We start from the raw sequence: 12,368 nt of genomic DNA, 5'->3' as shown, positions 1-12,368 counted from the left end.
CGTAAACACAAACAACCTACCAAAATTCCATAAAGACTCAAAAGAACTTATTACAATGTAAGCTTAGACCAAACCACTAACTAGACCCTTCATGAATAATATCTTTGACTTTTTGAACTTGTACCTTTAACCATGAAACACTTTCCTCCTTTTGCTTCTTCGGATGTGTTTGCAGCAAAGTGAACACCATGAGTTGGCTTGCAAACCTCCTCATCTGCTGAATTTGTTGACCAGGTCTCAGTGTTTCCTTCATCTCTATCATCTTCCTCTACGACTAATGTTTTTCCTTGAATTTTTAACTTCCCTAGATCTTCAAAAAATAAATTCTCATTTTACTTTCTCAACATGCACTCTCTAGAAAAGTGATTTTTCTCATTGCAGTAATTATAGTTGAAACCTGAATCTCCTAATAGTTTCTTTTCCTTCTCTTCTTCATGTTGATTACTCTTGACTCCTTCACTTTTAGTTTTCTCAGAATATAAGTTTCCTCATTTGTATCCATTCCCACCACCATCAATTCTCCCATTATTACCTCTAATTTTGAGAAATTATTCTTGAAGAACTTTTTTGGCTTACTGACCATGAGAGCTTTCTCTTTGCTTGTGAATTCGTTTTTAGTTGCATCTGAGTTAGAATTATCAACACTTTCTTTTGATTTCTTTCCCTTCATAACTAGAACCAACGATCATGCATCCACAATTGGCTTTCATTCTCCATAACCTTATCTTCGTGACTTTTCAAAAGTCCAACAACTTGTGCTAATGAATAGTCTTTGAATTGTCCATGCGCCTTCATAGTTGAGGTGAGCATCTTCCATTCAGAACTCATACTATTCATGAGATTAAATTTCTCTTCTATTGACTGTCTTGGAAAGTTATATGTCAACATTCTGCTTAATAGATGATTATATCTCTCTAAAACTTAAGTGATTAACTCTCCAACTTTCTGTTTAAAGGAACCAAACTCTAACAGAAGAGAAGTTTGAACATAGTGAATTTGATCATCATCTCCAGAATATAAGTTCTTTAGACATTTCCAGATTTCATTTACCTATTTGTAAGAGCTCACAAGTCTGAAAGTGTTAGACGGAAGTGAAAAATGTAACTCTCTTTTTCCCTTAAATAATTTTGAAGTCTCTCCTTCTCATATTTGGGTAAACTAGTATGATTGGCAATGATGTTATTCAGTTCAACTTGAGTATGAACAATTTGTTTTGTCTTTGAACATTGAATCGGACCACTAGTGATGGATTTCTAGATATACAAACCATGATTTTCAATTCCAATGATATAGTCTTCAAAGTGTAGAACCCAAACTTCAAAGTCTTTAGGAATGAAAATTGGAATTCTAGTAGTAGATTCAATACTACTTGGCAGATTTAAAGTGATTGGGTGAGAATCTTCTTTAGACATGATTTCGAATTAACTTTTGAGTAAGAATCAAATCACTAAGCAAAAACAAAATTCAAATCCAAACACGATTTAGAATCAGAATTTCCTGGTCAAATTGCAATATGATTGCAAAATACAGAACAAATCTAGAAATTCAAAGTAACATATGAAAACTCGAAGAACACAAATGTATTTGGGGATTTGAAAAGAGCTCAGAGAAATCCTTGCTTTGAGACCACTTGTAGGATCGTTGAGATTCTAAAAGATAGAAATCATGATTTATGTAATGAAATTGACTGAACACAACAACATAAATAAGATCCAAATTTGATTAGAGAGTAAAAGAAGTTTGATTATATATGATATAAGAACCTCTCTCAAAAGGTAATCTCTCTCTATCTCTAACTAACATCCCTTATATAGGTGAACCTAAGGGATTCGGTTAGGCAATGACCAATCAGGACATGACACCTAAGCTAAGACATCCTGTCAAAACAAATTAACTAAATTTGCGGAGCCTAGACAAATAACTACGAAATCAAACATCCATTTTGCATATACAAGTAAAAGACAAATGATACAAAATTGCAAAATCTTTTGCATAATGATTCAAACACAACACTAAAAAAAATACTAGACTTAACAATTATATTTTCATAATGTTGTTTGTTATCTTTTTTAATCCCCTATAAAATGGTTGAATTTAATGCACTATGTCGCCATGAGAATTAGGTGTAACGCCAAGTTCCATGCATATGCTTCTTTTGTTGTTATGCCTTTCAAGCTCAAAATAAAGGATTTTAGACGGCCACGTCGTGGCTATGAAAGTACCACGACGCGGCGTTACCCAATGGAGACGTACAGTTTGAGTGTGCGCCATGACATAACGACTCATGTTTAAGGTTTAATCTTCCTGAATCTAGACTTTGTTCTTTGGTTCTTCTGGATTTAAGATAAAAATATCATAATATTCTATGATTCACATGTTTTTTAATATGTTTGATTGTTTTTTATAGCCTGAATGCAACATGGAGTTGTTTTGATTTCTTTAGATGATTATTATGGAATACACCTGATAATTCCAAAATCAATTTGTAAAATATTAATGATTGGTATTTTGTGCTTTCTTTCTCAATGAATGGTTTAAATATATTTGTTTGTAAAAGATTTATGCTTTCTTTTTCAATGGCTGCTTTCTTTCTCAATGGATTAGTATGTGATTTAAATATATGTGTTTGTAAAAGAACATTATGGTTGTTTTGTTTTAGCTTTTTTCGAAATTAAGCTATTTTCAGAAGTTTATAATCTTCTCACAATTATTCTTATGTAAAAAGTGAGGCAACACGTCGAACTAGCAGGTGAATGGAATGGTAGGGATACATTAATTTTCTAAGTGAAGTCTTTTGGGTGATACTTTATTTTTAAATCCTTCTTAATAAATGAAGGTTTTTTTGTCACATGTCAATCTCTTATGAGTTTTGACATTTGTCATTTTGTGGTATTTTTGAAATAAATATTATTCACTTGTCAATTTTTGGTTTGTTTCAATTTTTAAAATTAAAGTCATATACTTATATATGTAAAGTATTAAATATATATATATATATATATATATATATATATATATATATATATATATAATATTAAATTGTAATAAATATGTTTCTTTCTTATTTTAAAGTTGTACATTAAAAAATATTTTTCGTTTACACTTTAATGTTTAATCTTTTTTAAATCAACTCGTGTAATACACGGGTTACACACCTAGTAAGTATATAATTTCGTGCAAATCTTGATATGTTAGAAGTTAATACTAGCTAGCATACAGGCTTTAATGCAGCAGGTGGATTTTGCTCATATTACCTTTTCAATATAATTAATTTTTACCCACGTAACATTACAAGCATTGTTGTATCTAGAGATTTTAAGTGGTTTTACCACATATGGAATTTGATTTGCTTAATTCCATGATTTTTTAAATGTACTGGTCCACTTCTTAAAGGTTGTAATATGAGATACATGATTGCAGAAAACATTTGAAATTCTAAACAATAAGGAGGTCTTGTTGTAAACCAAGGTCATTTGTTTGTGTATATCAAAGGTGTCATGAAAATGTACTTTTACTTTTTGGCATATAAATTTGGTTTGTTGAAATGCTCACAAATTGTTTGTTGAAATGTCTTTTATTTTTTGTTATTTCGTTATAATAGAAGTTGATGATAATTGTGATAAGTAATATATAATTGACATAATTACTTTTGGGTTTTAGTTTTTTTTTTATAGTTTTTTTTATATTAATAAATAATTGAATGAGTATGCATATGATAGCAATGCTTTTTTTGTTGGCAATTTTGAGCAGGAATAAGATGCACATTGATTTGTGATTCATACTTTATCACCAAATGAGTATGCATACGATGCTAAAAGAATACATATTTACCTATTTATTGAAATAAGTGCTAAAGTTGGAGACTACAAGATTTGATTAGGAAATTTTATTACAAATTTTTTTGGAAGTTAAAAATGAAATTTTATCTTTTACAGATCTATAAGTATGAGTTCACCCTTGTATAAATCTGGTGGTGGTTCTTGTTAGATCAAGGTTCCATATGTATTGTAAAAGGTTTGAAACAAAATATTAGAAGAAACCTTAATTTTTGAAACCTACCCAATTTTAACAGTTTTAATACACATAATAATATATTATTGTTTAAAAATGTAATATATATTTAATTAGTTTACACCATTTGTATGTTTGGAATAATATATTTTTTGAAACCTATCCAATTTTAACAGTTTTAATAAACATAATAATAGTTTTAATAAACATAATAATATATTATTGTTTCAAAATGTGTTATATACTTAATTAGTTTACATACAACTTTTTAACTGGTTCGAACGTTGGTTGGGTCCAATTTTAAGAGTTTTAATACACATGTTTCAAAAAGATTCATTTCCACCGATGTTTGTTATACAAATTGCTTCATTTCCATGTGTTTTATTAAGGTTCTAATTAGTATGAGACGTAGCTTGACAGCAAGGTCAAACCTCAAACCATGGCGAGCCACGACGTTTTTCAAGGCAAGTATTTTATATACATTTAAAAAATAGATCACATAATTATATATTTATATCAAATATATCAAGTTTTTAGAAGTGTTATATTAACACTTAATATGAAAAATAACAAAAACTCATTTGTTTTTGGCCGGATCAGAAAATTAAATTAAATTAAAAAAAAAAAAAAAAAAAAAAAAAAAAAAAAAAAAAACCCTTGAATAAAACTCACCATATGTCCATATCGCACTAAGACACGCCTTGACACTTTATTTGGGTGTCACGCCTAACAAACTCGCCTTAAACATTTTCGTAACAGCTACACTACGTCTCGTACCATGATGCGTCTTTTAGATCCATGGTTTTTATTCCGTTTAACCGGTTTTTTGTAAAAATCGGTCGTTCCGGTCCAGAAATAGGCGAACCGCTCACTTGACCGGTTCCCGGACCGGTTTTTAAAACATAGACTCTAACAAGACTTATCAAATCATGTTAGTTAGTATATTAACTGCAGGATCATTAAGTGAGATCTAGAAAGCAGCAATGATTAGTCAGTCTAATGAGTGTTGAGTAGAAAAAACAAGGAGCAAACTATTTCAAACACACACAACCAAGCAATGAATACAATACAATACAATACATGATAATCCATCTACACATGCAGGCAGGCAGGCAATAAAGCTACACAAGATTCTACTCTATTCTATTGTCAGTCGGCTTACAAGAAAACCAGGCTGCGATGGATGTCGGTCATGGCAGAAGAATAGCTAGCTGCTCTCAACATCTCCCAGCAGCCACGATATTACTGTATGGTATTGGTGGCCACTTGCCGGAAAGATTGTTCATTCCCATTCCCACTGATGCTGCTGGACCCATTTTTTGCAGATTGGTCCAAGAGGCTAACAAGCGAGATAAATATTTCCATCCTTGACACGTCCCTGTTAGCCTGCTTACACAGATGATACTATATCATATCATTCATATCAAACTAATTTCTAGTTCAACAACATTACCAAGGTAAGCCAAGCAAGGTTACCTCTACAGTAAAGTAGGCCCATATCTTGTCATTCCGAGATTCCATCACCCCCTTCAAGATTGTCAATCCCAATCCTCTAACCACATCTGCTATCTCCAAAAACGAACCTCTTTCTTCACAAACCATCTACCACATAACCAACACATATATAGATATGATGATATATGAAAACAGAACATTATATATACACAGGCAGGCTGTCTGTATACCATACCTCCACAAGCATTTGACGAGGGGAATTCAGATCCTCCACTATAATAGGGCACACCATCGATTGTGAACCAACCTCATATGCCCATGTTGCCCCTCCTTCAAAGTTGTCCCTCAGTAATACCCCACCCGGACCCTCCTTGCTTGCAATCTACAACAATTAATTACCACAAAAACTTACACTTATGGATGCCCTTGCCATCGAAAGCTTGTGTTGTGTGGTGGAAATGGAATAAAATGGTAAAACATAAAACAAGAATCCATCACCATCGTACCATACCTTGGATTTGGATTTGGATTCCCCTGTTTGTTTTAGCTTGTCTGCATGCTTTGTAACACTTTGCAAGAAAAGCATATGCTTGATGGTTCGTTCTAGCAAAGCATCGATGCTACACTGTTTATAAACACAACATAAAAAAGATTTCTATTATCTGCACCAAACCAACAACAAGTAGCTTCTGTTTTTTAACTTAATGAACTTTAGGGACAAGATTTAAGCTTATCAGCTATTTATGAATGTTCCCTTTTAACTAGGTACATAAAAAACAAGTGAGATAACAGCATCCTACTTTCATTTCTTTCTATCCGACAACAGTATTGTACTTCCAATTTTTCCCTTACTGCTTTGAAAAATCTAGTAACAGTGAAAATTGGTTTGCGTTTTGGATAGCATTGCCACAGTAAGTAAGAAATTCATTAGTCCTAACTTTTTATTTATTACTCTATTCCCAAATGTGCCCTCGTTTTCTCAAATGCTGTTGAAACATCATTTAAATGTGCCCTTCTTGTTGAACTCCAACTAGAACATAATAAGAAGCTATTTTTTTTAAATTACCTTGGCACCATTTGGGACAATTTCTCTTAATTCTTTTACACGATCTTGGATCATCTGGCGATCTTTGGGTCTGGGTCTCGGATTTTGTCCCGGTTTAAGCCTCTTACGATTGGATTTCCCAATTTCATCATCGGGCCTCTTACTCTTATTATTAGCATACTCGGTTTTTCCCAAATCTTCAGTCCAAGAAGCGATTTGTGATGAGATGATAGAAGAGTTAGTATCCCCGTTACCCAGCAAGTCTCTTTGCATCAAATTAATCCCTCCTGCTCCCATGTTAATGTTATCATCTGTAATTGGCTTTGAAGATGAGGGAACTTTGGAGACGACTGCATCTAAAAGATGGTCATTAGGTATTATCGATGAATAAATAATGCTGCTGCTATTATTGGATTCTCCTTCATATTCATAAGCCCAGCTATTTTGATTTCCATTGAAATCCATACCCACGATATCAAATAAGTCGTCCCTTGATGGAGGTTTTAAATGTTCTTCTTCCGAGGACATAGACAGAGCTTCAAATAGTTCATGTTCCAGCTTTCCATTCATCTGCTTGCCTGCAAGATCAAGTGTCTTAAATCCCAGTAGTATCGTTTCATTGTATTATGTTTGGAACTGATGTTAATGTCACAAATTTTGCAAAAAGTGGGACATCATCAAAAATATAACTAAAAAGCTTGTTTAATGTCTGTCAAAAAAATATTTAAACATGATTTATCCAGACAGACATCCTGCCCTTTCTTTGTAGTTCATGAGATTAATGGGTTATGCATTAAATCTGATCGGGTAGCTCTACATGGCTTTTTGTTTTTGACTTAATCAGGATAGAATGACTTAATAGGTGAAGCTTCATGTATTAAGACACTAAACCTTTACTTCTTTTTTCCTCTTATGTTAAATGTAAAGAATATTGTGAAATGTAACTAAGGGTAAAATGAAGGTCTGTTCAGTCTAGAAAAGAAACAAATCTTATGCATACAACATTTTATGCCTCCTCCTACAAGCTGGCTTTTGGAGTGAGTTCTACACTTGGGCTTATGGCATCATACAGGCCTAGTATCAATGACACAGCATATAACCTTCAACATTTTACAAATCTGCCCTTGTTATTTTTCCACAGTTCCATTTCCCCAAGTCTGCTGTCATTTTCTCAAAATATTTTTTTAAACCGATGGAGACAAAGTAAAATAAAGGCCTTACCAGAGAAGTGAGCATGAGGTGGAGTGTGATTAATATGAATATGATGATGATCTCCTTCTGATAAAATACGTTGCTCCATCAATCTCAATGCCGGCTGATAGTTTCCCAACAATGAGCCAAAACCAATTTCATGATCGTAGCTGGGGATCTTTTCAATTTGTTGACTTTTCAAAGTCAAACCGTTATGATGGTTATCTCCAATATGCCTGCTAAAAGAGAAACAACTATGCCCACTGCTTCCCGATGAATGAGAATGAGTAGGCGCTTCTCTTTTCATGTAGTTTTCTGACAATAATGCACCGGGAACACATCCAAGTTGACAAATTAAACCTTTCACGTCATTCACAAATCCCACATTCTCCATAATCTAAACATCAACAAAAATCATCAAATTTCACATATTTAAAGATTATTATATGTAATTTCTAAGGTTAAATGCAACAAATACCAATGTGTTTTTATTGATTTGTTTATTTATAGCATCTTACTTCCCATGACAGCATTGTACTTTGAAAAATCTACCCAATTATATTATATCAATCTCATCCACATACAAAGACTTTTAACTGCTAAAATTGGATAGATTGTTCAAAGTATAAGGTCCTAAAATGTTATAATTCCGTATATTTTACAAATTACAATACCTTAATAAGAAAACTTTGGAAGTTTAGTGCTGTAATGGAGCGAAATCAAAGCAGGATACCCTATATAAAAGTACATTGCTATTTCTTTCATTTAGCTCAAACTTAATAGCAATGTACTTTCACATACCTGTGTACAATGGCATCCTACATTATTTGTTTTACAAAAATTTTAAAAAAATGTACCGAATAATAGCAAAGTTATCCAAGTACAAAGCAACTCTCACTGCTATAATTGGGCAGAATTTCCAACTTACAATGTCCTAATAAGAAAAAAAAAATGGAAGTACAATGCTATAATCGGTAGATTCTTCAATGCACAATGCCTAAAGAAGAAAACTAATTGGTGACAGTGACACAGTGCTAGAATAGAAAGAAAAAGAAAAAGAAAGCAGGATGTTATAATAAAAAAAATGAAAGTACATTGCTATTTCCTGCATTCAGCTCTAATTATTAAGGATGCATCACTAAATAATATGACATAAAAAATAAAGATGAACTTACAGTTGATGATGAACCAAGTTGAACAACCCCATGAGGATGAACCGGAATAACTGCTATAGTCTGTTACCAAAAATACAGTACAATATTATCCTTTTTCCCAAATGATGTGAAAAAAATCTTTTGAGAAAATGACAACACACTTAAGGAAATGAAGGAATAAAATTAAGGAGGCCAAATTTGTCAAAGTTAGGAAATAATATAGAAAAGCAAAAGCCTCATTTCCCTAACCTTCTTTATAAAATTGTTCTTTCTGCATTAAGTCAAAAAGAAAAAGCACCTAAAATTACTTTACCTGAATGCCAGCCGAGAATTGTGTAAACACTTCATTTGATACCTGTCAGGCATATACACATTTGATTTGACCAAATTTCTTTCTTTTAAAGACAAGTACTAAACTTGATATTCAAAATAATGCAGTATATACCTCCGGTGGCTGGACAGCTGGCAATTGCAATTTGTTATCCGAGATAATCCACTGATGATTTCGAGTGAATGCAACCCTCCCAACCAATCTAAAAACAAATAATAAAACAAGGAAATTGCAAACTATATATATATATATATATATATATATATATATATATATATATATATATATATATATATATATATATATATATATATATATATACACACACACTAGCTTATAACCCGTGGGAACCACGGTTATAAAATTAATTAAACTTTTATAATAAAAAATTATAATTATTAATCAACTATTTTAAATAAGTCATTTTAAATAAATTATTAATTAAGAGATATATCAAAATTTTAAAGTTATTATAACTTCAAATTTAACATATAATTAGAAAATGTAAATTTAAATTTTGAAATGAGTTGCCTAATATATCTACATGACACAAGGCATAATGTTTTAATGAGGATTTGTATTAGAGTGACACTTGGCAAAAGGAGATTAAAACTATTCATTTATTATAATAGGGATGTATATATATTTGGAGACAAACCCTTCTCCTAAAAGATTGATGTAGTTGTCCTTCATCATTTTGGTTACGAGCAAGTGGACTTTATTCCCTCCATCTCCATGTCCAACATTTGAATATATAACAGGTTCGTAATAACATTCTTCCCATATTAGAAATCTACAATAAGAAATGAGAAGTAATTAATTAGTTAATAGTTAGCAAGTAAAGAACAATTAGTATATCGCATATCACAATCATTTGAAAATTGGGCTAAATGCTAGAAATGATAATGTACTTTGATTTATTTGTGTATTATAGCATCATCATACCATTTATTTCTATTAGAGCATTGTCCTTTAAATTTATTTTTTTATTAAGACATTGCTATTATTGGGTCAATGTATAATGTTGTAAAAGAAAGAAATGAAAAAGTAGGATGCTATAATAACAAATCAATGAAAGTACCCTTGTACCGTTGTCTAGTGTCGTTGCAAGCATAGATGGAAGTAGGGGTGAGCAGAAACCGAACCAAAACCCAAAAAAACCAAAATAACCGCATAAACCGAAGCTGAATAACCGAAACTGAAACAAAAAACGATGGTGCGGTTTTTTATTTTGAAAAACCGAAAAATTGCGGTGCGGTTCCGTTTTATGTTTAATAACCACACCAAATTAACCAAAATAACCGCAAACCGCATAATTTAATATATTATTTAAATATTTATAATAATTATATTTAACTAATAAAAATAAATTAGCTAATCGAATGAATGCGCATCTTTCATTGACGAAGTGGGACTCCAAAAAATTGAATCAATTCGTTTCTCACTAATTCGTCGTTTCCTTTAGTTTTTGGTGTGTAAATGGTTTGTTAGTAAGTGTTAGACATATTGTTAATTGTTTGAATGAAATGAAATATGCACGGCTGGACTCTTTTCTCGTATGCACGGAAAATTCAATTTCGGTACAACTCCGCTTAATAAAATGCAACTTGAAAGAATAAAAATAGACCAAAATTGTGATTTATTTGCAATGAAAATCTAGAAATAAATGAAAGTCGACTACATTTTTTGTTTTGAACATGAAAAACCGCACCCTTTTAACCGAAAAACCGTACCACCTCATTTTGTGGTTAAAAACCGAAATAACCGCAAAACCGCAAAAATAACCAAAACCGCAATTTTCGGTTTTTAGCTTTAAAAAACCGCAATTTCCGTTGCGGTTGCGGTTTTATACAAAAACCACACCATGCTCACATTACAACACATGGACTCAGGAGAAGAATACAAACAAAAATAGACAATACCACTAAGATGCACCACGACAAAACAAAACAATCTAAACATATGAATCCAAGACCAAACACAGCACAGTCAAAAAGCTAAACAAGACAAACACACTCTACCCATATAGAATCAATGGCAAAACTATTACCAAATTCCACCAGACATGATTCACCAAACGAACTAGGCGATTAATTTCAATGCCCTCAAGAGTCAAAGACAACTAAAACGCTACTTGGTTAAAATAAGATAATATATTATTAGCAGAAAAAATAACCTAAAATATACAACAAAACAAAAGAGAAACTAACTTTCCCAGATTGGGAAAGAGAAAGAGCGATTAAGGGGAACTTACTTAGGGTTCTGGCAGCCGATCTTCCAGAAAATAGCATATGACCACTGGTTGACACCGCATAGGGTTTTCAATGCTTCTTTTAGTAGATAACCCATATCGAAACCAGGAGTGAGATTAAGAAGGAAGGTCTAGATAACGAGAGAAGACAAGTTGTTGATTCCGGAACTCTAACTGCCCCGGCACGACCCTCTTCCGGCCTGTTTACTTCTCAACCCACCGCTCCTTTTTCTCTCCGGATCCAAATTCCCCCCCAAAATCAATACCCATGTGATTCTAGACATGTAGAGTAGAGAGAGAGGTCAACTATTTCTTGGTTGAAACAAAAACAACAGCAGTAGAAAAGCAGTCAGAGGGGCTTTGTTACACTATTCCGCAAGCTTTGAGTTCGTAGTTTTTCACAAGTCTATCCATGGCATCAAATTATAAATGTCAATTCGTATACAGCTTTTGGGTTTTTCGATTTCGATGACTGCTGGTGGAGGGAGAGAGAGTATTGAACTGGGTATGAATGTGTTTTTTCTTTATTGTCTTGCGCATCTACTTGTCAGAATATTTTTATTTTTATTTGTGTGAGTTGGGTTGTTAAAGTGCACAGCGAATTGTTAAATCAACAATTCATAGTACATCTAAATTAGCATCTTATTCATACATGTTATTCATACGTATTAAAATGGAAATTGACAACATCTAATAACATATCATAACATCAATTATTTTTTATTTTTTTATTTCTTTTGATGTTTCTTTTCAATATTTCAAATTTGTTTTATTTATTTATTTATATTTAAAAAATAAAAATAAAATTTTAATAAAACTTAAATTAAAAACAACATTAAAAAAATTACAACAAAACACAAAAACATTTAAAAACCTAAAAAGCAAAATAATAATAATAATAATAATAATAATAATAAAAAAGATTATACG

The 12,368-nt window shown here is 32.0% G+C and overlaps 1 protein-coding gene across 1 annotated transcript; it reads right to left on the bottom strand.

The window, feature by feature from the left end:
* Positions 1 to 5,022: 5,022 nt before the first annotated feature.
* LHW (transcription factor-like protein) lies at positions 5,023 to 11,999 on the bottom strand. Its single transcript, XM_079024253.1, has 11 exons — positions 11,442 to 11,999; positions 9,846 to 9,980; positions 9,302 to 9,389; positions 9,170 to 9,211; positions 8,878 to 8,937; positions 7,733 to 8,099; positions 6,533 to 7,089; positions 5,978 to 6,091; positions 5,702 to 5,848; positions 5,488 to 5,613; positions 5,023 to 5,397 (listed from the first exon to the last, which is right to left on the bottom strand). The coding sequence occupies exons 1-11, from the start codon at positions 11,534 to 11,536 to the stop codon at positions 5,254 to 5,256; spliced, it is 1,875 nt and encodes a 624-aa protein (XP_078880379.1). The 5' UTR covers positions 11,537 to 11,999; the 3' UTR covers positions 5,023 to 5,253.
* Between the last annotated feature and the right edge of the window lie 369 nt (positions 12,000 to 12,368).

This window comes from Lactuca serriola, chromosome 2, assembly GCF_051521515.1.
Source record: "Lactuca serriola cultivar US96UC23 chromosome 2, Lser_US96UC23_V15, whole genome shotgun sequence".
In the NCBI taxonomy this organism is placed as follows: Eukaryota; Viridiplantae; Streptophyta; class Magnoliopsida; order Asterales; family Asteraceae; genus Lactuca; species Lactuca serriola.
Note: the sequence above shows the minus strand (reverse complement) of the source record. Positions and strands in the feature narration are given on the sequence as shown.

Bases quoted from the DNA above. Each gene is read 5' to 3' on its own strand.
- LHW (XM_079024253.1), bottom strand. From the start codon at position 11,536: ATGGGTTATCTACTAAAAGAAGCATTGAAAACCCTATGCGGTGTCAAC. The intron at 8,100-8,877 runs GTAAGTTCATCT...GTTGATGTTTAG, and splicing joins AACTTGGTTCATCATCAACT to ATTATGGAGAATGTGGGATT. The intron at 5,398-5,487 runs GTAACCTTGCTT...CTGTGTAAGCAG, and splicing joins GGGCCTACTTTACTGTAGAG to GCTAACAGGGACGTGTCAAG.